Source organism: Galeopterus variegatus, unplaced genomic scaffold (assembly GCF_000696425.1).
Source record: "Galeopterus variegatus unplaced genomic scaffold, G_variegatus-3.0.2 Scaffold520, whole genome shotgun sequence".
Taxonomy (NCBI): domain Eukaryota; kingdom Metazoa; phylum Chordata; class Mammalia; order Dermoptera; family Cynocephalidae; genus Galeopterus; species Galeopterus variegatus.
Window position 1 is genome coordinate 432077 of NW_007726631.1, and position 22560 is coordinate 454636.

General features: G+C 39.0%; 1 protein-coding gene across 2 annotated transcripts in view; it reads left to right on the forward strand.

The window, feature by feature from the left end:
* Nucleotides 1-176: 176 nt before the first annotated feature.
* B4GALT6 (UDP-Gal:betaGlcNAc beta 1,4- galactosyltransferase, polypeptide 6) overlaps nt 177-22560 on the forward strand; it is a 65197-nt gene continuing 42813 nt past the window's right edge. Inside the window, exons 1-2 of one of the 2 annotated variants that reach the window (XM_008569613.1) lie at nt 177-513; nt 16989-17105. In XM_008569613.1, coding sequence (XP_008567835.1) covers nt 399-513; nt 16989-17105 — 232 coding nt within the window. In that variant the 5' untranslated portion in view covers nt 177-398. The remainder of the gene's footprint in view (nt 514-16988; nt 17106-22560) is intronic. The other variant, XM_008569614.1, reaches the window with a different exon arrangement.

The window sequence follows — 22560 nt, forward strand, 5'->3', positions numbered from 1 at the left end:
CTCTCCGCAGGGGCCCGCGGCCCGCAGCCTGCACCTCTCCCACCTGCAGCCCCTCATCCAGCCGCTGCCCGGCCCGGCGGAGAAGACGCGCGTCCTCGCCCTTCCTCGGCCTCCTCAAGTCCTCCCCTCCCGGGACCCCCGCATCGCGTCCCCTCTCCTGCCTCCACCCCACCCTCCTCGCCCTCCGCCGCCTCCACTTCCCCGACTCTCCGGCCTCCCATTCATTCTGTCCACTCCCATTTCCTCCTTCCCGCTGGGGCCCTGTCTCCGGAGCCTCTCCGTGAGGACCCCGCTGCAGTCTCGGGGTGCTTAGCGCATTCATGGAAGTTTAGGGCCTGGCCAGTGGCCCCGCGTCCGGCCTGAGAGCGTAGCCCGAGCTGCTGGCCGGGAAGAGGAAGATGTCTGCGCTCAGGCGGATGATGCGGGTCTCCAATCGCTCCCTCCTCGCCTTCATCTTCTTCTTCTCCCTCTCTTCGTCTTGTCTTTACTTCATCTATGTGGCTCCAGGCATCGGTAAGCACCGAGACACACCCTCACCTCCCGTGGTCACAGCAAAGGAAACGCAGGGTGTTAGGATGTTGCTTCTGGGATTTGGAAGCTGTTTGAACAGGGGCCCGCAGAGAGCATTTTATTTAAAATGTTATTTCAGATATGTCAGATAAACTGCTTCTGGGCATGGCTTTGGTTTGTGAGTTTTGTTAATACACATTTAAATAACTTAAAAGATTACATTAAATGGACATGGTAAAATCGGGCGTGATGGGCCAGGATGCCCTAGTCGCTTTTTTGAGTATTTATGACAGGTTTATCCATTTAAAATCAAGTCCTTAAGCTTAAGCTCAGTGCTTCATCGTAGTTTTATTTATTCACCTTCAGGGATAACTGGTTGTAAAAATATGACGGAGAAACCAACAGCAGGGAATGTGGTTGAGTTCAAGAATGTTCATTCTAGGTCACTTTTTTAGAAAGGGGTCAGTGAACATTTGTGGCACACTTCAAGAATTTTTAGGGGTTGAGCTGTCTTGTAATGACAATGTTCTATTATTTAGTCTGGCTGGATCTGCTTTTCAAGGGTAGGGTATCTCTGCTACCTGTTAGGATGACATCTGAGATAAAGTAATGATTAAAATAACAATTATGTAAAGCCATTTGTAGTTTAAAATTTTAACCTTCTGTTTATTATTTTTTGGCCTTTGGTCCAAAATGCACCTTTGTGTAATCTACTGGAATTGGCTTCTTGATTAAATATCTTAATTCCTCACTCCCCTTTTGTTGAAAAGGAGCCAATGTGGCATAATTCTTTTTTTAAAAAATTACGAATATTCATGAGATACAACGCTAATTGTCCCCCTCGTGCCCATGGTGTGAGGGCCAGATTCATACTGGGGGCATACCCATTACCAGAAATTACTTTTGTGCCCCGTATCCCCACCCAGTTATCCCCCAGCGTCCCTCCTCCTCCGCCCCCCCCCCCACTTTGTAGCCCTAGGAATGTTCCCTCCCTCTGTAAGACCACCGAACTACTGTGGTCTGTCTTTCCTTCCTTCCTTTCTCTCTTAGCTCCCGCATATGAGTGAGCACATGCAGTATTTATCCCTCTGTGCTTTGCTTATTTCAGTCAATTTTTTTTTTGCCAGGTTCATCCATGTTGTTGCAAATGGGGGTATTTCATTCTTTTTTATGGCAGAGTAGTATTCCATAGTGTATATATACCACAGTTTCCTTATTCATCATCCATTGATGGACATTTAGGTTGGTTCCATATCTTGGCTGTTGTAAACAGAGCTGCAATGAATATGGGAGTGTAGGTATCTCTTCTACATGATAATTTCCATTCCTCTGGGAATATACCCAGAAGGGGGATTGCTGGATGGTATGGAAGATCTATCTGTAGTTGTTTGAGAAACCTCCATACTGTTTTCCATGGTGGTTGTACTAATTTACAGTCCCACCAACAGTGCAGGAATGAAGCATTATCCTAATGAGTGAAAAATAGGAATTAAAATACATCATATTTACAAAACTTTTGAGTTTTCTTGGTTATTATGTATTTCATGTTAAGTTACTTAGTAACAGTGGGCATCTCCTATCATTTCTTGTTAGATACTAGTCTTTTGAGCCAGTGCTGTTTCTCCTGTTAGCTAAAAATGTAATGCTTCTTACAGAGTGAAAACACCTACAGAATTTTGAGATGGAGTTGTTATAAGGGCATTGTCTTGGGTGTAACAGATTATTGTAATGAATTGCAGGGGAGAAGGAAAAAGCAAACCTCATCTAGACTGTTTCATTTCTTAAAACAAAAGTCTCATGAGACTCTTTATTGAATTTTTGGATATAACTAAGATGTATAAGCTCAGATAATAATTCTTGAAAAGACATAAATTGTTAAAACCTTGATATATCCCTAAATCAAAGTTTTAGAGTAAAGTTTGAGGAAGTATGAAAAGTATTGAGTATTTTAACGTTATTTTACTTTAATACAGTTTTTCCTTTAGGCTAAAAACAACCAAACACAAGCACACTCACACACACTCATTCCTTGAAACCTTTGGTAGGAATGAGTGGTAGCTCAGTGTATTTGATATTAGGCAAGATATTCAGCAGAGGCTTTTCTTAAGACCTTTTGCTATTTTGAATGTCTTATAAATTAAGTCCTCATTCTGTAGCAGGTTTTTTTTTTTTTTGTCTTTTTTCGTGACCAGCAACGGGATTGCGACCGGCAATGGGATCGCAACCCTCGGTGTCACGCCCGCACCACGCTCAGCCAGTGAGCGGACCGGTCTCTATATGGGATCCGAACCCTCGGCGGGAGCGCTGCAGCACTCCCAAGCACCGCACTCAACCGAGTGCGCCACCGGGCTGGCCCCCTGTAGCAGTTTTTACTTTCTCATGTAACTCTTTAATGGTTGGACATCTTTGGGGATATTATTTTACCAGGCATTTAACTTTGAAAGATTTTGGAGAAAAAGTTTTTTTGCACTTAGATAACAATTTTCCTACTTTCTTGGTATTTTGAATAACATGTTAAAGTTATATTACTCAGAAAGCTAACCAAAGGAAATCAGAATTCCAGCTTTTTTTTTTTTTTTTTTTTTTTAAAGGAACCAGTAAGGGGATCTTAACCCTTGACTTGGTGTTGTCAGCACCATGCTCTCCCAAGTGAGCTAACTGGCCATCCCTATATAGGATCCGAACCTGTGGCCTTGGTGTTATCAGCACCACACTCTCCCAAGTGAGCCACTGGCCAGCCCAGAATTCCAGCTTTTATTTTTATTTGATAGTCATCCTTTTCTTTGGTTAGTGCATTATTATCTATAGACTCTTAAGATTCAGTTGATGTGGTATGCTAATACGTTTTTCTTTTTTCTTTTTTTTGTCCTTTTTGAGACCAGCCGCACGGCGCTCAGCCAGTGAGCGCACCCGGTCATCCCTATATAGGATCCGAACCCGCGGTGGGAGCGCTGCTGCGCTCCCAAGCGCTGCACTCTCCCAAGTGCGCCACGGGCTCGGCCCACGTTTTTCTTATTTGAAGGCTTAATGTTTGCCATTGAACAGTTACTGATTTAATGTCAAAAATTTTGGCCGTTGTCTTACAGGCATTTAGGTTGATATGGTTTAAACTGCTCTGTTTTTGTGGTTTTTTAATTTTAATTTTAAAAAGTTCATTAAAGCCAGTAAGAAAAGTAAAAACAAAACTTATAAAATGCTGTGAATTTGTTAAACTGAATATTTCCAGAAACCTGCACTATTTGGCAACAATAAAAGTCTGTTTATATTTTACATCTTTAAGTATTGGGTAGCAATTTTTCTAAATTCAAATTTTTGCTTGAAAGCTCAAATTTTATCATTGTTAGAAAATACTGTCAGTTTTTCTTGAGGTGATAAGCTCACTTTGTTTTTGAGGAAATGTAGGTCAGACACACAAGTCTTTTTTTTTTTTTTCCTTTTTGTCTTTTTTACTGACCGGTAACGGGATCGCAACCCTCAGTGTCGCGCCCGTACTGGGGACTGGCAATGGGATCGCAACCCTCGGTGTTGTGCCCGCACCGTGCTCAGCCAGTGAGTGGGAACTGGTCTCCACATGGGATCCGAACCCTCGGCAGGCGCGCTGCCACGCTCCCAAGCGGCGCACTCTCCAGTGCGCCACCAGGCCGGCCCAGACACACAAGTCTTAATAACTGTAGTTTGTCAGTTTTTTCAAGTAAAAATGAAGTCCCATGAAAAATGTGGCTAGTTGAATTCATCGTGCAGCAATCAGTTGCACAAATGCTTTCTCTTGAGACAACCGTGTACTTTGGTATGCAGCAGAAATGCTTTATGCGTGCTTTCCATTTCATCACAGATTTCTTACTTATGAGATATATCCGAAACTGACTAGTTCTGATAACTAGTTTTCATTATATATACATAGATTCTTCTTGAAATAATTCATATTTTAGCTTGAATTACATCTTGGGGCAAAACTTTCTTATGGCTAAAATATGTGGCCTGTGAGTACTTTTTGTTGGTCTTAGTAAATGTTTCAAATTGCTTCTGTTAAGAAGTCCTTATTAAACCCACCACATCAACCTGTTTAGTAGACTTCAATTATATTTCCCTACCTTTTCTGTGCCAAGACATGTTTGTCATGGGCAGTCCTTCTATCATTATTATTCTCAGTTACTCTTCTTAGGTCCATGTGTGTTCCTTCATCCCTCCCTCTCTCCCTTCTATACCACACAGTTGTAGACAGCATAGTCTTAGTTTCCAGTGTTTTCTGATGTTGCTCAGCATTTTCTGGGCTATTTGGATCTTAATCTACAATGAGTTGCAGAGAACTCAAAGCTCATTATTTTAAGAATAACTTGAAACATTTTCCCTGAAATTTCTAAGTCATGCAGAAAACATATTATGAACTGAGGAAAACTGGACCACCACAGCACAGGAATTTCACAGACAAATTGCCTAGCCCACCCAATAGAGGCAGGAGCCGTGTTTCTCATTCTGGATCTCCCTTTGTGCATAATTGCAAAAAGATGAGAGCAATTTCTCTCTAAGATTTTGACCTGGCTAGATTGAGAATGGAATGCCATTTAATAGGAAACCATTTCCAGTATAACTTCCAACACAGCATAGTCATTTTTTTGTTGTCATATCAAAGGTGAAGATGACCTGACTTATAAATTGATTCAGCAGATATAAATGGAGTACCCAAGAGAGGCTAAACATTGGGGCACAGAAGATAGATGACTAAGACTCAGTTTCTTCCCTCATGGTACAGAGGGATGAACCCCATAAAAGACCTGTATCAAGCCCTGGGAAGGCCTATGGTGGGGAAGGAGGGCTGGCTAAAGATTTCCAGAGGAGCTAGTGGTTGGAGTGGGCCATTGAAGATAGTTAGGACTTAACTGCACCAAGCAAAGGGATTCTTGTTAGAGGGAACAGCATGAGCAAAAGTTCTAGAAAATCTATCTGGCTACTACTTAGGGTGGCAGATGGTGCAGATAGGGAAGGGTCTCCATGGCTCCACTGCTCAGCCCTAGTGTTCAGGTGCTTGAGGTCTCTCGAATTCCTGACAAGCTGGTCTTGGCTCACACAACTTTACAAAGCTCTCTATGATTAACAGAGAAATTGATATGTCTGTAATCACTGGGGCAATATTGTGGGGAGATTGCATAACTTCTCTGGGAATGAGAAGTCCATTTGACTCACCAGATGCCCTGACCTTTCCTAGACAGGCTGGCATTTTGTTCTTTGGGTAGAGGTGGAATTTGGTCAGGCCACTTTGGTCTGAGTTTTCATGGGCCCTTTGAGGAATTACCTGGCAATGTGCTTTGATATTGGGTCTCTAGGGTTTGTGCCCATCTGCAATGGTGGAGTTGGTGGTAAAGGGTGGTCAGGGTATAGGGGTGTATGTGCAATCATGTGTTATGGCAGAGGTTGGCTTAGTTATGTCCTTGCTCAAAGCCCCCTGACAGTTTGGCCGGGTTTCTCCCTAGGCTAGCTCAGAAGGTAGCTAGTTGTCCTGCAGCATTTTTAATCACAGACCTTTGGCCTCCTGGCCCTGGCTGAGTGAACCTGGCTGTGTTCTACTGCGCTGTTGTAGTCTGCTTTGTGTTTCAAAGGTCCTTTTGGTTTTTTCCTCACCCAAGGGTTCTGTTCTACATGGCCTCTTTTGGGGTTCTTCTGAGTTGGGCCACAGTGTTGGGCATCTTTCTTTTGGGCCTCCCTTACTGGCCACCTGTTCCATGCTATTTTTGTCCTGTGAGTAGCAGGAAACATCAGAATTTTTGAAAAGGGAATGATGCAATCTTGTGTCAGAGTGATCTTTTTAGTTTGAAGGACAGGTTATAGGGGGCAGAGCCAGTGGCAGGGAGATCAGGTAGGAAGTTATTGCAGTAGCTTACACAATAGAAGATTAGAACTGGCTCAAGGTTGGTAGTTGCATCATGGCAGAGCCAAGAGGATATGATTAGTGGGATTGAAGGAAAGGGAGAAACTTTAAGATGATGCTTGGATTCTAACTTAGACAACCAGGTGGTAAGTAGTAGGGAATAAAGAAAGGTACGTCCTTTGAGGGGCTATTTTGGATTTAGAGAAATTGAGTTGGGATACCTGTGGAATATCTAGGAAGAATTTGTCAGTAGGTAGATAGATGGAAATAAGAGCTGGGAGCCCAGGAGAGAGATTTGGGTGTCTTCAGCATATAGATAAGTCGTACTTACCTACTTCTTCCCCAACACACCTGAGCAATAAAACTCCTGCAAGTGGAAGTGACTCACTAGATTAGTTACTCATAAACCTGGAGTCAGAGTGTTAAACCAGAATACAGAGGAAGCCCCAGTGTAGTTTGAAAGTATCCCATGAGGCTCTGTTACCCTTTTCACTCCCCAGCCTTTGTTAGAAAGGAGTCAGTAGGTCCAGTCCACACTCAAGGGGATGGGCAGGCTTCCTTAGAGACTGCCTACCTCAGTCAGGTGGCCATTCTTGAGTAGCACATGTAACTCAGCTATGTAGTTTCAGAGTAAATTAATCCAAATCCTGTGGCCTTGTGGGAAATTAGGTAATTTTGAAGGGAAACTTGATTCATTGAAATCTGCCAATGCTAAATGCCATTCTCCACCTTAGTCTTCTATGAATAAATTTGAGGTCTTTTAAACAATGTGGCAGAATGAGGTAGTGATGTTTATTCTGCAGCAGTATTTATCATTACTGCCTTTTAGTGTTTACTAAAGATAAAAATAGCCACGACTGTGGTTATTTTTAAAAGAGAAACTCTTAACCCAGGTTCTTAGTCTCTGTGTATGAGAGATATTTTAGACACTGTTTGGAATTTGGTTGGTAACAGAATGCATTTTGTTTTTGAGGTGGTTTTATATATGGTTGTTAATTTCCTAACCCGCCTTATGAAAAGCCTGTTTATTACAGGCTGTCCTCCAGGGCTTGTCAGGGCATTTGTGCTTCTAAACTTCATGCTTCGGTGGTTCCAGCTGTGGCTGCTCCTCTCTCAACCAGGGCCCCTGTGTTTGTTCCTTTGTCAAAAGGTCTAAGGCCATGGGAACCTTGGATACAGAGGCATTGGTGTCTCTGAGTCAAAGCGGTGGGCAAAGAAGCCCCAGGAGCAAAATCTCAAAGGTAGCCCACTGCTGTGTCTACTGTTGGAGCTCCACAGAATCTTCCCTGCCACACTCCCAGCCCCACTGCCATTAGGGCTAGCCTTGTTTGTGAAGAAAGAGAAGGCAAAACAGGCTCCAGAAGATTGTCATTTGCCCAAAGTCTCACACATCATTGTTGGAAGAGCTGAAATATACACCATGGGAAAGCTGACTCTGTCATGACTGAGCCGAAGGGACTGATCATTTTTGCCCCGGGAAATTGAAGAGTTGGAGGAAATATGAGCTCTCTCTTCTTCAGTTAGAAGGGATACCATAGAAGAAAGATGACCTTTTTTTTTTAAAAAAAAAAAAAACTTTAGTAGTGATAGTAATTACAGTGAGGAAGGAAGATTTTAGACTTACTGTAAAGAAGAAACTAACAAAAAACCATGCCAACGTTGTAACTGACTTGGAATCGGTGAAATAAGTGGCCTTATAAGCTCTCCTTTTTTTTACATGTTTTCAGGTGAGGGTGGATGATCATCTGTTAAGGCTGGAGGATGCTTTGCTTGGGAGACTGGAGAGACATCTAATAAGTCTCTTGCTCTGTGCTGTGTTTTATAGTGTGCACTTAAACTCTGCAGCGCCCTGGCTCCCCTGGCAGGGGGCAGACCTGCTCTTCTACCTGTTTTCCCCCACTCCGCCCACACTGCCTTTTGTGACTCCTTTTAAGCCTACCTTTCATGTTTGTTTTAACCTGAGTAGCAATGTGGAGGTGGGTGGGGAGGCCTAGGTGAAAAGAGTGGGAGGAGGTACATTGCAGAGTGATTTTTCTAGAGCTTTGGTTTCCTTGGTCACATTTGGGAGTTCCTCAGGCTTTGTGTGTTTACAGTATTCTCCTTGCCCCCTTGGACCAAGCTGGCTTTTGTCACCACTGCCCGAGCCTGCAGTTTGCCAGTTTAAGCAAAGCAGCATGTCCCTGTTCTCTTTCATTCCTCTTTTTCTTCTTGTTCCTTTGAATCTTTTCTTTTTTTCTTTTTAACTCCTGGATGATACATGATTTCAGTGATACTGAAATCATGTTACATATATTGCCTTGCTAATAAGTTAATTGCTCAGAAATTATGACTTCCAATTATAGTGCAATTTCCAGCTTGACTCATAGGAAGAGAAATTGGGCTTTATTTTCATTTGAATCAAGAGACTAAAGGTAGAGAATTATAAGGTGCCTTGTGTACTGATTTGAAAATATGTTCTGGTATTGGTTTTTTTTTTTGAAATTCATTTCCCACCCAGTGTCCCCTTCTCTGCTTCTTGTTTTAGCATCATTTTCCTTACATGAATAAGTAAGTTGAAATTCTGAAAGGCATTTTAGTTGTGAAAACAGAAGGAAATTGGGGATGATTGTAAAACATAGAGTTTAAATAGTTCTCACTTTAATTTTTCCTATTTCGATATATTTCTTAAGTGGATACATATTTGTTTCACATTCACCTTATGTACTCTGATATCACTAATTTTCAACAATTTTATGTTTCCTGGGCATGCTTATTTTTGGTTTAGTGTTTTAGTCTGTAATGTCATTGAGTTTCCTGATTAGATTTAAACAATCTGTTTAATTGCCTGCATTTTTTCCTTCCCTGATTCCCTCATTTCCTCCTGATTCTACTTTTCCCCAAAGTGGGTCGTAGATCTCCTGGGACTCCTGTCATACTTTCAAGAAGCTATGTATTTATTTTAAGTGAATAACGTAGTGAATTAACAAATGATGGGACTGATAGCTATCTTTTGTTAGGTAGTGTTTTCATATTACTAGGTTCAGAGTCTACTTTTTGAATTATCAGCTACATTTAAATTAGGCAGGACTAGTGATCTGGTTGTTGCAAAAGTACTCCTGGTGTTTTAGGCAGTTAGTGTCTCTTCAGGATCTTGGTTCTTTACAGAGGAGCTCATGTGGCCCCTTAGTTTCTGGCACTGCTTGGTAAATGGCAGGTACCCAAATAAAGACATATCTCTACCCTGAACGTCTTTAATAGGACCGTTGGAAAAGTCAATTTTTATTTAAAAATATTTAACTTTGAGTGTTCAAGCACAGTCTCTAAAAATAACACTGTTAAATTTTGGAGTGAAAGTGGTAAATATACTGTTGAAAAGAATTCCTTGTTAATTTTCAGTATCCACATCTGCAAAGCTTGAGCTGTTGGCTAAGATCTGAAATAGATCTGTACTGTATGTTATCATTGTATTTGCTATTGCTTGATAAAATGGGACTCTGAACACAGAATTTTTTCATGCTCTGTATTCATTAGTCAGTCCATAACTTACTTGAATGGTGGAAAGGAGGGTATTATAGATTGGTAATTATTTGCACTTCTGATTTTCTTGAGCCCATACCTGGCTTTGAATTAATATCCACCATGGTAAGATACTGTTTAAATAGTGCTTTGATATAAAAGGAATTGTTTGTTTAACAGACTGGCACAGCCTCAGAGTTTATTTTTTGTTTTTAATCCAAGCAACATGTTATAGTCCTAGGCAAGGTGTGAACAATATTTCATATGTAGCCTGGCCTAATCCTGGGATTTACACCATTATTATTGGAGGTAATATATTTTCTTTTACCAGCATGGATGAGTAATTTTAGGAGATTTATTGAACTAGGGATTAAATGCGGAAAAAAGATAACTTTTCAGCATCCAAAACATATTTAGAAGATTATTGTGACTTCTTAGAAATTCAGAGATACCTGATTCACATATCTATAGTTAATGTCAAGGGACATATATAGTGGTATTTTGCTTTTTTCCATCATGTTTATTTCTTTATATGTTTTATAGATAATATGGGACACCATTTTCCCACCTGTAATTTTTAAGTGTCCCTTCTGGTTTCCTCCTCCTTGGATTAATTGAAATCTGGTTTGTATCTCATATTGTCAGTTCCCCCATAACTTTTTACACTGAAGATTTCTTTTTTTCCTTGTCCCTCTCTCTCCTGTATGGCTTTGAACCATTGCTGCTTACAAATCACTGCCCCTCAGAGTCATTCAGACCTGTGCTTGATGCTTGACTTTTTAATTCTACCTATGGAACTCGCTTCTGAATTTTTCTGACCTTACAATGGGGAAGCTTGTAGCTATCGCTGGGTGGAGAATTAGTTTCCTAGGGCTGCCATAACACAGTACCATACACTGAATGGCTTAAAGCAACAGAAATTAATTTTCTCGTGGTTCTGGAGGCCGGAAGTCTGAAATTAAGGTGTTGGCAGGACACTCTCTCTGGAGGCTCTAGGGGAGAGTCCTTTCTTGCCTCTTCCCAGCTTCAAGTGCCTGTTGGCTTCCTTGGCTTGTGGCCCCATCACTCCAGTCTCTGCCTCTGTCTTCACATTGCCTTCTTTCTGTGTGTGCTTGTGCACCGGTGTGTGCTTGTGCATCTGTCTGTATGTATGTGTAAAAGCTCCCTTGCTTTTCTCTTCTAAGAGCACTTGCCATTGGATTTAGGGCTCACCCAGTTAATCCAGGATGATCTCCTTAGTTCAAGATCCTTAACTTAATTACATCTGGCTGGAGCCAGGCTATTGGGGTTTGAATTCTAGCTCCACCACTTGCTAATAATTTTGTTAACTTGGGCAAGTTACTTAACTCCATGCCTATTTCTTTATAAAGTGGGAATAACATTAGTACCTGTCGTATAGGTTGCTTGTGAGGATTAAATTAAATATATAAAGTATGTCTAAGGATGCCTGGCAAACAGTACATGTTGTGTATTAGTTATGTATTTTTTTAAGTCTTTCATCTTAACCATGTCAAATACTGCAGAGGTTGACCTCTCCCTCTTCTTTAGTCCAGTAGCTTCCTCACTACATTCAAGCTGAGATTAATTCATTTTGGGACCTTTTGCTTTTGTGCCTCCTATTTGCAGTCTGTCTCCATACATCAGGTCTTCACATTCTTGTCTCCTTTTTTGGATAATTTTTCCTCTGGTAATTCACCACCTAGTTCCAGCTTTTACTTTTATGTGAATGTCTCTCCAAATTTTATTTCTAGCCCCTTTCTTATTTCTAGTCCTGCATTTATAACTGTGTGCCAGATTGCCTAACGAGCATCATTTCCCTCTGAAAACTTGAACTTTTCTTTTGTGAAAAGACCTGGAAATTGCTGCAGTGTGTAATAGCAGTTAGGAACAGGGATGTCAGCATCAGAGATGTTGTGTTGGAGTCTTTCAAAGCCCAGGAAACATTTCTAGCTCCCTGCAGTCTGGCATGTTCTCCTTGTCTTGAATACTTATAGTGCTTTCAGTGAACAAAGCTGGATGTGGACAGGGGCAGGAAGACAGTTTTATGTGTTCTGTAATTTTCTTAAGTGGAGAACGAGTCAAGTTCATAAATCTCCTTCCTTAAGAACCAGGGTAGGATTCCTAGAAGCTTTAGTAAACTGTTGATTTTTTTTGAAGGTTGGCGTTGTTTGGTTGGTTGGTTGGTTTTAGGTAGTATAGTTTTTTTCCCCTTGTAGAGAAGAATCTGTTAAATAAGTTAGATTTATGTCTCACAATGCAGAGGCAATAGAAAATAAGCTAAATTACAGAACACAGCATGGTTTTAATTAAGCAGTGTTAGATTCCCCTATTTGTTTTCTGAGATGTTAGAGGATTTCTTCTAACAAGGCTTGACAATAAGATATTACATTTTATATGAATGATAATTAGTAAGTATTTAGTTGAGTGTGGGTTAACGTAGTTTTATGTTATTTGGGAATCAGGCCATTGGAATCATTCTCATGCTCATTTAGTGCATCTTACAGCTCTTTGACACATCAGTTTCTTCCTGTTAATAACCGCTCTCTATTTAAATACATCTTCATTCCCTGATGGGTTTTGATCTTTAGGGATTAAACTCACGAGGACCATTAACCTAAGGAATGTAACTCAATTAGCTGTAAATAGTTTAAAATAAACTCAGATTTTCCATGGAGGGTTTGGTGACTAGCTTTTCTTCATTTTTTTTCTCCACACATCTAATGAATAGTAAATGCACTCGTGGTATATAATTCACCTTTGTCACAGTTACCATTAGTAATCATCTTTTTCCTTAATAGTTTTGTTACCTATAAGCTATATAATTAATAAAAATTGTTTCCAGGACACACAATAATGCACATCATGCTCTTTCTTACCTAGCATCTCCTTGCTTAGGCCAGTATCATTTCTGGAAGTCGGGGATATTTACACTTGGCTCAGTTCTGCTACTCCATGGCAGGCCTTCTTTTTACAGTTTGATGTAGAACAAATATTATAAGATGTTTACACCGCTGATAACAAATGTCATAAATAACTTGAGGGTTAAATAATCCAAGGTGCTATAAATCAATTGGCGTAGGTAGATTATTTGATGCTTTTTTTCCCATAACATTTCAGTTGAACTTTAGATCTTGGTTTAGGTAGTATTGTTAGTTAGCATGGCTTTTTTTTTTTTTTTTTTTTTGTCCTTTTTTTGTGACTGGTAAGGGGATCGCAACCCTTGGTGTGGTGTCACCTGCACCGTGGTCAGCCAGTGAGCCCACCGGCCATCCTTATATAGGATCCGAACCCGCGGCGGGAGCGCCGCTGCGCTCCCAAGCACTGCACTCTCCCAAGTGTGCCACGGGGCCGGCCCAATTAGCGTGGCTTTTATTGAATGTTTCCCAACATTTTTGGTTGGCTGTTGTTTAGTTTTTTTTTTTTTTTTTCTTTTCTCTCTCTCTGCCTCTTTTCTTCATTCTTTTAAAGTCCACTCAAGTGCAAAAACATAATAAAAACTTGTAGTGTTTGTAACCCAGTATAATAAAGTCAAGCTTAAACAAGTGAGATCTAATTACAGGATTGCTTTTTAGAAAGCATGTAGACATGCTCTTAAAAATAATTGTGGTAAAGCTTATGTGAAACTTGGATTTCGTTTTTCTCTCTCTTGTGGATTTAAGGTAGAAGAAAAAGTGTTATTTTACTGTGCTTCTCTATTAGTTTTATTTATGCTCAGCTCATTTGTACTTTGAGCAAGTTCAGATTTACAAAAAAGCGGGAAAAGAAGTAGTAAACATTATATTTCTCTCATCTCTCTGTACCATCTTGTAAGTAGACCAGGGCTCAGAAAATTAGTTGGCATTCTTAATTTTTTCATTCGGCATTCATTTTTTGAGAGTGTCATTACTGTGTTCAGAGACAGCTTATCTTAGAATTGAAAGAGTCGTTAACTGAGACTTGAAGTTTCTTGGTTTTGCCATGGCAGTGAGACTCGGCCTCTCATTTGAATGGTTTATGATTTTTTGGATTTGTGTTTGTTTATTTTTTCCCTGATCAAACTGGCTGAAATTCTGATTTTATTTTACTTTTTTAATTGAAACATAATTGATTGTACATATCTGTAGGGTACAGTGTTGAACATCAGTACCTGTGTACAATACATGATGCCTAAATCAGTATAATTAGTATATTCAACATTACACAATGTAATTATTTTTTGTGGCCCTTTACCAATTTCTTGCTAACCCTCCCCCCCATCTCTAGTAGCCTCACTTCTGTTCTCTCCTTTTGAAAGTTGAACAGATTACTATGTTGTAACTTTCTTTCTTGTTAATTTATTTGTTTTTGCCTTTTTTTTTTTAGCTCCCTCTTATGAGTGAGGACATGTGGTATTTCTCTTTCGGTGCCTGGCTTATTTCACTTAACATAATTTTCTCCAAGTTCATCCATGTTGCTGTGAATGGCAGAATTTCCTTCTTTTTTATGGCTATGTAGTATTCCATTGTGTACATATATCACATTTTCCTTATCTAGTCATCTGTTGATAGACATTTAGGTTGGTTCCAACTCATGGCTGTTGTAAATAGAGCTGTGGTAAACATGGGAGTGCAGGTATCCCTTCAACATGATGATTTCCATTGTTTGGGTCTATACTCAGTAGTAGAATTGCTGGATTTTATGGCAGTTCTATATGTAGTTGTTTGAGGAACCTCCATACTGTTTTCCATGACAGCTGCACTAATTTACAGTCCCACCAACAGTGTAGGAAGGTTCCCCTTTGTCCGCATCCTCACCAGATTTGTTATTCTGTCTTTTTAATAATAGCCAATGTAACTGGGATGAGATGATATCTCAGTGTGGTTTTGATTTGCATTTCCCTGATGCTGAGTTGGTGTTGTGTATTTTTTCGTATACCTGTTGACCATTTGTGTATCTTCCTTTGAGAAATGCCTATTCAGCTCCTTTGCCCAGTTTTTAAATTGGATTACTTGTTTTTTTACTGTTAAGTTGTTTGAATTCCTTGTATATTCTGGATGTTTATCTCTTGTCGGATGCATAGTTTGTTAATACTTTCTCATCTCTCATTCTGTAGGTTGTCTTTTCACTCTGTTTCTTTTGCTGTGCAGAAGCTTTTTAGTTTGATATAATCCCATTTGTTTATTTTTTCTTTTGTTGCCTGTGCTTTTGGGGTCTTGTTCATAAAGTCTTTGCCCAGTCCTACTTCCTAAAGTGTTTCCCCTATGTTTTCTTTTAGGAGTTTTATAGTTTCAGATCTTCTATTTAAGTCTTTAATCCATTTTGAATTGATGTTGGTATATGGCAAGAGGTACGGGTCTAGTCTCATTCTTCTACATATGGATGTCCAGTTTTCCCAGCACCATTTATTGAAGAGGTAGTCTTTCTCCAGTGTATGTTCCTGGTAGTTTTGTGAAAGATCAGTTGGCTGTTAGTATGTGGGTTGATTTCTGGGTTCTCTATTTTGTCGCATAGGTCTGAGAGTCTGTTTTTATGCCAGTACCATGCTGTTTTGGTTGCTATAGCTTTGTTTGTAGTATAATTTGAAGTCAGGTAGGGTAATGCCTCTGGCTTTATTCATTTATTTTTACTGAAGATTGCTTTGGCTATTTTGGGCCTTTTGTTGTTCTTAGAATGTTATGATTGTTTTTTCTATTTCTAGAAGAATGAAGAATATCATTGGCATTTTGATGGGGATTGAATTGAATCTGTAGATTGCTTTGGGTAATGTGGACATTTTCTCAGTGTTATTCTTCCAATTCAAGAGCATGGAATTCTTCCATCTTTTTGTGTCCTCTTTATTTTCTTTCAGGGTGATTTGTTCTTGTTGTAGAGATCTTTTACCTCCTTTGGCTTTGTGTTTAGAAAATTTAGAGTAGAAGAGGCTTTAGAGATTCTAGTCCAGTACTCCTTTTTTACAGCAAGGGAACTGAGATCCAGGGAGCTGTCCAAATTTATGTACTGCCCAAGCAGACAGGCAGTCTCCGGACCAGGAAAGGATCTTCTGACTTTAGTTCTATGCCTCTCTGAGGAGGCTTGGTGTCTCAAAAGTCAAGAGATTTTTGTTATCTTTGACAATTTATCAGTTTCTCCCATTGGAAGTAATTACGGGCCTATTTTTGAAGCACTTATCACAAAAAATTAAATTTGCCTACTTTAAAGTACACATTGATTTTGATTTTGTTTGCTTTTATAATCATAATAGGTATTTTGTGATTGATAGGGAGTGTAAAGTTCAAGTAATTAACTCTTAAAAATTTCCAAAATAGATATTGATTCTAGATCACTTCTCCCCTTCCCAAATACATTGAGAATTTATAGGATCCACTGAAGATCTTTATCCATACTAGATATTATGGTGATTTATGATATATTTGCTATTAGATAAAGAATCCTTGCCTTTGTGGAGTTTTTGGTTTGAGGGAATTAATACAGAATTAGAGAAAATGAACTTTGTAACTGTATTGAGTACTTACAATAAATGCCTTGTTGAAATTTCTAAGTATATTTTTATAAGTAGTAAATCATTTAGGGATAAAGGGATTCGTTATGGTATTTCAGTTTGTTCACTTAACCTGTCTCAGTCTGTTTGATAAATGGATATTGCCACTTCAATTTTTTTATTTTTATTTTTATTTTTTTTTGTGACTGGTAAGGGGATCGCAACCCTTGGCTTGGTGTTGCCCGCACTGCACTCAGCCAGTGAGTGCACCGGCCATCCCGATATAGGATCCGAACCCGATTTTTATTTTTTTTTGTGACTGGTAAGGGGATCGCAACCCTTGGCTTGGTGTTGCCCGCACTGCACTCAGCCAGTGAGTGCACCGGCCATCCCGATATAGGATCCGAACCCGAGGCGGCAGCGCCACTGTGCTCCCAGCGCTGCACTCTACCGAGTGAGCCACAGGGTCGGCCCTATTTTTATTGTTTTTAAAAAAACTTTTTTTTTGTAAGTTTTTATTGTGGGAAGTAGTCATTTTATGTTTTTGTTTTCCCTTTGGACATGCTAATTGCGTCAGTTTGTGTTTATTTGGCACTTCACCAATTCTGAATGTTATTAAATTTAAAAAAAAAAAGCTTATTGAGATATGACATTCTCTGTCTCTCTCTTTTTTTTCTTTTATAGCCAACACATATCTCTTTATGGTACAAGCTCGAGGTATAATGTTGAGAGAAAATGTAAAAACAATAGGACACATGATCAGACTGTATACAAATAAAAACAGTACACTCAACGGTACAGGTAAGACTTCTTCTTTCTTTACCTTGTTTTGCTTCTGCTTCTTACCCTTGTAGTCACAATGCAGTACACCAAATCTTTTAAACTCTGATTTGCCTCCAAGTAACTCCCTGGAAAAGATGAAGGTATCTCCTACTAATTATACTGGTAGATTATTTTACTATGCAAATCAGGACTGTCACATATTTTAGGACGTATAAAGGTTTGGTAACAAAATTGATGGGATTTTGTACAAAGATACTTAATTCTTGCAAACATAAACAAAATATAAAAAGGGTTTTATACTTTTTAAATTTACCTATTATACTTAAGAGAAATTAACCACAAGGAGAATAATTTATTCATCTTAATGAGCGATCTTTATGCCCATTCCACTTCCTAAAATATTTTTCCAAGTAGGTCTAGAAAATATTGTTTTTAATTATAGAAGATTTTTATTATTTTTATGGCCTCTTTAAGAAGCTAAAGGAGATATTTTGTAAAATTGGAAATCAGTAGCTGCTCTTGTCTTTTAAAAATGTTATCTGGAAGTAGAATCTCCATTACAGTCACATAAGGTTAAAGTAATAGGCCAAGCTAATGATTTATTGATGGTAGAATTGATGTAGATGGACTTAACTATTGTGGAAGAATGCTAATGCTCTCCTATGGCGGTGTTCCCACAATGTCTTCTGGAGTATTATTCGGTGTTACTTTAAAGGGTTCAGTTGGATCGATTGTCGGTTGTTATAACCTTTATATTCTCATTTTAACTAGTTAAAATTAAAGGTTTAATTTGTGTCAACAGGTTTTCCTTTGTGACACTGAAAATCTACACACACACACACACACACTCTCTCTCTCTCTCTCTCTCTCTCTCTCTCTCTCTCTCTCTTTCTGTCTCTCCCTCTCCCTCCTAATAGGAAGTCTGTATCTCTCAACCATAGGTGTTGTTTTCTTAAATGTATGTTAAGGTGGGTAATAGTTTTAGACCCTCTAAAATTCAAGACTGTAACATATTGATTGTCAATTAATATCACATGTGCTTTTACAAAATCCCTTCTGGTCTTTTATCTAATCTATTATACCTCAAATCAAAACACTCTTGTTTTCTTTTAATCTTTTAACTTTAAAAAGACTGTCTCAACAGAATTGATACTCTATTTTTATTTGGTGGCTGGCTGGTAAAGGGATCTGAATCCTTGACCTTGGTGTTACCGGCACCATGCTGTAACCAAGTGAGCTAACTGGCCAGCCCTGATATTTTAATACCACAGTAAAATACTACAGTAAAAGTCTCATTAACCGACCTTTTGTATTAATTGGCCTTCTGAATAGAGGTGAGTTTTAGGAGAAATTTAAACATTTTAAAAGTTTCTTTAGGACTTATGCTAGTTAAAAAAATTGATTGTGAAAGTGTTCATTAAAAGTTTGTTCAAATGAAAAGATATAACCGTCTTTAGGTTACTGTATTTGTATAAGTAACTGTTAAAAATTGTTGCATATCAGGGTTTTTTCCTGGGATATGAGTTAAGTTCTGTGTGTGGGTGTTGAGCTTGATTAGGAGAAACAATAACTTGAGCAAGACAAACTTTCCTCCAGCACCCTGTAATTTAAAAATATAAAAAGGAAATCCTTTCCTTCCCATACCAAATCAGTTTCAATAAACACTGAACAGCTGATGCACACTTTGATTAAAGCTTGCTTACTTTTATGAACCTTTGAAAACTTTCCACATGGTTCCTTTACTGAAGTAAAACTGTTCTCAGGAGACAGTTGTATCAATTAGGAATTGTGTCTGGTTATAACAGAATTGACTGCGGTGGCTTAATAACATGAGGCTTTCTGCTCTCATGTGAGAGAAGTCTGGAACTTGCATATCTGTGGCTGTTGTGGAGGCTTCTTAAAGTCAGTCGTCACATGCTTTCCATCTTCTGCTATGTCATGTAGCTTCACAGTGAACTCATAGCCTAAGATAGCTGCCGGGGGTCCAGTCTTTAAATTTGTACTTGGGTCAGAAGGAAAGAGGAAAGGAAGAGGGAGGAAGAACAAAAAGAGTGCCCTTTTTAAGGAGCCTTCCTGCAAGTCCCACACAATATTTCTTTGTATATCTCATTGGCCAGAATTTAATTGCATGGCCACATGCAAGGGCACTGGGAAATAAAGCATTTGAACTGGGCACACTGGTGCCCTGAATGAAATTGGGCTTCTGTTACCTAAGGAGGAAGGGAGATAGAGTTTGACTTGGCAACTATGAGGCTCTGCCATATTCATTTAACCAACGTTTATTGAACAATTAGTATAGTTCATATACTTAACTAGATATTGGAAATAAACATTAAGAAAAACATTCTTCCTTTATATGAGGATCTCCAGGCTTCTGGGAGAAATGGAAACATAAATAGTTGTAATGTAATTGGTTATTTCGGCACAGACTTATACAGATATAATCTGCCAAAAAGGACATAATGGCCAATGTACAAAGAACTAATTGAGCCCTGGAGGAGAATTGATTAATATGTAATGGCTCACTTAAAACTTAACCGTAAATGGTAAATAGGCCGTGATATTTATAAGTACATTTGATTTCTAAAACGGCTTTTTAGGGCCGGCCTGGTGGCGCACTGCTACATTGCGCCGCTTGGGAAGTGCGGCGGCGCTCCCGCCCGAGGGTTCGGATCCCACATACAGACCGGTTCCCGCTCACTGGCTGAGTGAGGCGCGGGAGCAACACCGTGGGTTGCAATCCTGTTGCCGGTCCCGGTCCGATACGGGGGCGACACTGAGGGTTGCGATCCGTTGCTGGACACGGAAAAAGACAAAAAAAAAAAAAAAAAAAAAAAAAAAAAAAAAAAAAAAAAGGCTTTTTAACCCTGAATCTGACTTTCTACAGCATTAAACAGAAATAGATACATAATATTTTTGTAAAGAATCAAGTGATGTCTTTCCTTGTAGCCTACAGAACTAGTCAAACCAGGAAAACAAGGTATATACAGTAAATAATTACTGAAGCAGGTGATATGGAATATGCAGTGTTAGAATTGGCAGGTTTTTTAGAAATGACCCACCACACTTCCTTGTTTATGGATGCATAGGAGGAGAGGCCCTCAGACGTTGCTGCCTGACACAATTTAGTGGTAAACAGACTAGAACTCTCGTGGAGTTTTTACCACCAGTTTTAAGCTGCTCTTTTGCAGGGAAAAATAAGCCATTGAGAGGTGTCTTTTGGTCCTATTCTCCTTTTCCCTTCAATGATAAGGTCCAATGAGGGCTGAGTAGGGGACCTATCCAGTAGTTTTCATTCTGTTTCCCTTTTCTGTGGGTGTGGTTCTGGAAGGGAGGAAGAAGGCAGGGGGCCCAGAACTCATTTTGTTTTTATCCATTCATTAGATGAAATAATATCTGCTTAACGGCAAATATGGTAGATGTCTGAAATGCATGTATCATGTGTAACCTTTAAAAACTGTTTCTGACTTTGAAAGCAGTGGTCGTACTTGATGGACGTTTCTCACCTAACAACTTTTGTAGGAATAATGATTCTCTGGGCTCAGTACAGTATAGTCTGCAAAGGCTTAAATCATTATTGGCTGTATTGTCAGTGGCGAAGTGTTTATTTTCTGTACGTTCTTGTTAAATGAGATATTCAGGCTAGTGGCTGGGATGGTGGATAGACTTATATAAAGATAATACATTGGGATGACATAAATACCACTGGACCAAGTACTCAAGGAGTGAGAGGCGTTTCTATAAGTCTGACAGTGAGTTAAGCTCCTTATGGTCATTGATGATGATGTGGCCAAGAATAACACTTTTAGCTCTAAAACTTTGTAATCAGAGGAAATGAATATACTGATATTGCATGTCTTTAATGCTTTTAAAAATTTTTGGTTCTTTAAAAACCGATAAAAGTGATGAATGTGTTCTTTTGTGAAAGACTTAGTCATTCTAGCACTAAAATAAAAAGTGAAACAATTTTCTGTGGTCCTTCTGTTGCCACCAAACTCCCCAGGGGGAGTTAACGGTTTGTTTTGCAGAAATGCCTAGAAAGCTTGAAATTTCTGAGTTGGATGTGGGTTTATAGAATTATAGCACGTGGCTAAGTGGAGAGGTCCAAGTATTAATGGCAAGAATTAATAAATTATGCAGAGTAAGAAAATATTCCAATTTAAAGTTAATACATGACCTTAAGAAGTTATTTGAGGATTGCATGAGAATATAAATATTTTTCTGCCTCAGGATTATAAAAAAAAGAGTCTTTGGAATTTATAAATGCAGTAGACCCCAAGGGACAACCTTATTTATTTTCTATTTCTAGGTCCTACGAATTTGGAGTATAGTAGGTGCTTAATAAAAATTGATTAAAGAGATTAAGAAAAACCATCATTTTTATAGCTAGCCCATCTATTCTTTCCAGTGGTATATGCAAAAAAGCTGTAAGATGAATATGTGTGTGTGTGTGTGTGTGCGTGTGCATATGAGAGCTTGAGTGTGAGAGCTATCTAACTTGTGAGGAACTTCCTATTTATTATTGGTTGTTTTGACTGTTCATTTATTCATACGGAAGAGCAAACTATATAAATTTCTTAAATTTTTATTTTGAGTAGTGCTTTTATATTTTAAAAATCAGATTGTAATAAAAACCAGCCATCTCCTGTCTCCCTCCTCCCGAGTCTCAATCCTCAGAGACTTAGAGATTTTAAATTTTTAATAGCTTATTCTTTATTTATCTTCATATTTCTATTCTGTTGTTTCTTGATTTACTGTTATGGGAGAAGGGAATGTAGTACTTTATAGCATGTCCCAATTTCACCTACCCTTACCACCAATATAATTATATCACAATTTAAATTCAAATCAGTATTGTTTGTGTTGTTAAGAGTATGTAAATAATGGTTTGTTTGTTTTTCCCGAGTCAAGTAGCTGTCATTTTGTGGACCGTTTTATTTTTACTGATATTACTCATTAACTCTTTTCCCGCATTTGCTGAGCCTTCTACTTATCTATCACCAATTTTTCCTAAGCTCTTTAGGCACATGAATTGACCACACTAAGAGGGGTTTTGAAATTCCCAAGTCCTTGTCTTTTCTCTTCCAGTGTTGCTTTTGAGAAATCCGATGGTCATTATGATTGCAGTTACTGTATGGACCAGTTTTTTCTTTCTGGAGACTTTTGGGTCTTTTTATATTGTGAAATTTTACAAAGAGCATCTTGGAGATTTGTTTTTCTTCTCTTGGTGGGTACAGTTGGGTCTAGGAGTATGGAAACTCTTGTCTTTCAGTTCTAGAAAATATTCCTGTACAGGTCAAATATCCTTTATCCGAAATGCTTGGGACCAGAGTGTTTTGGATTTCAGATTTTTGGGGGTTTTGGAATCTTTGCAGAATATGTAACAGTTGAGCATCCCTAATCCAAAAATCCGAAATCCTCCAGTATGTATTTCCTTTGAGCATCATGTTGGGACTTAAAAAGTTTCAAATTT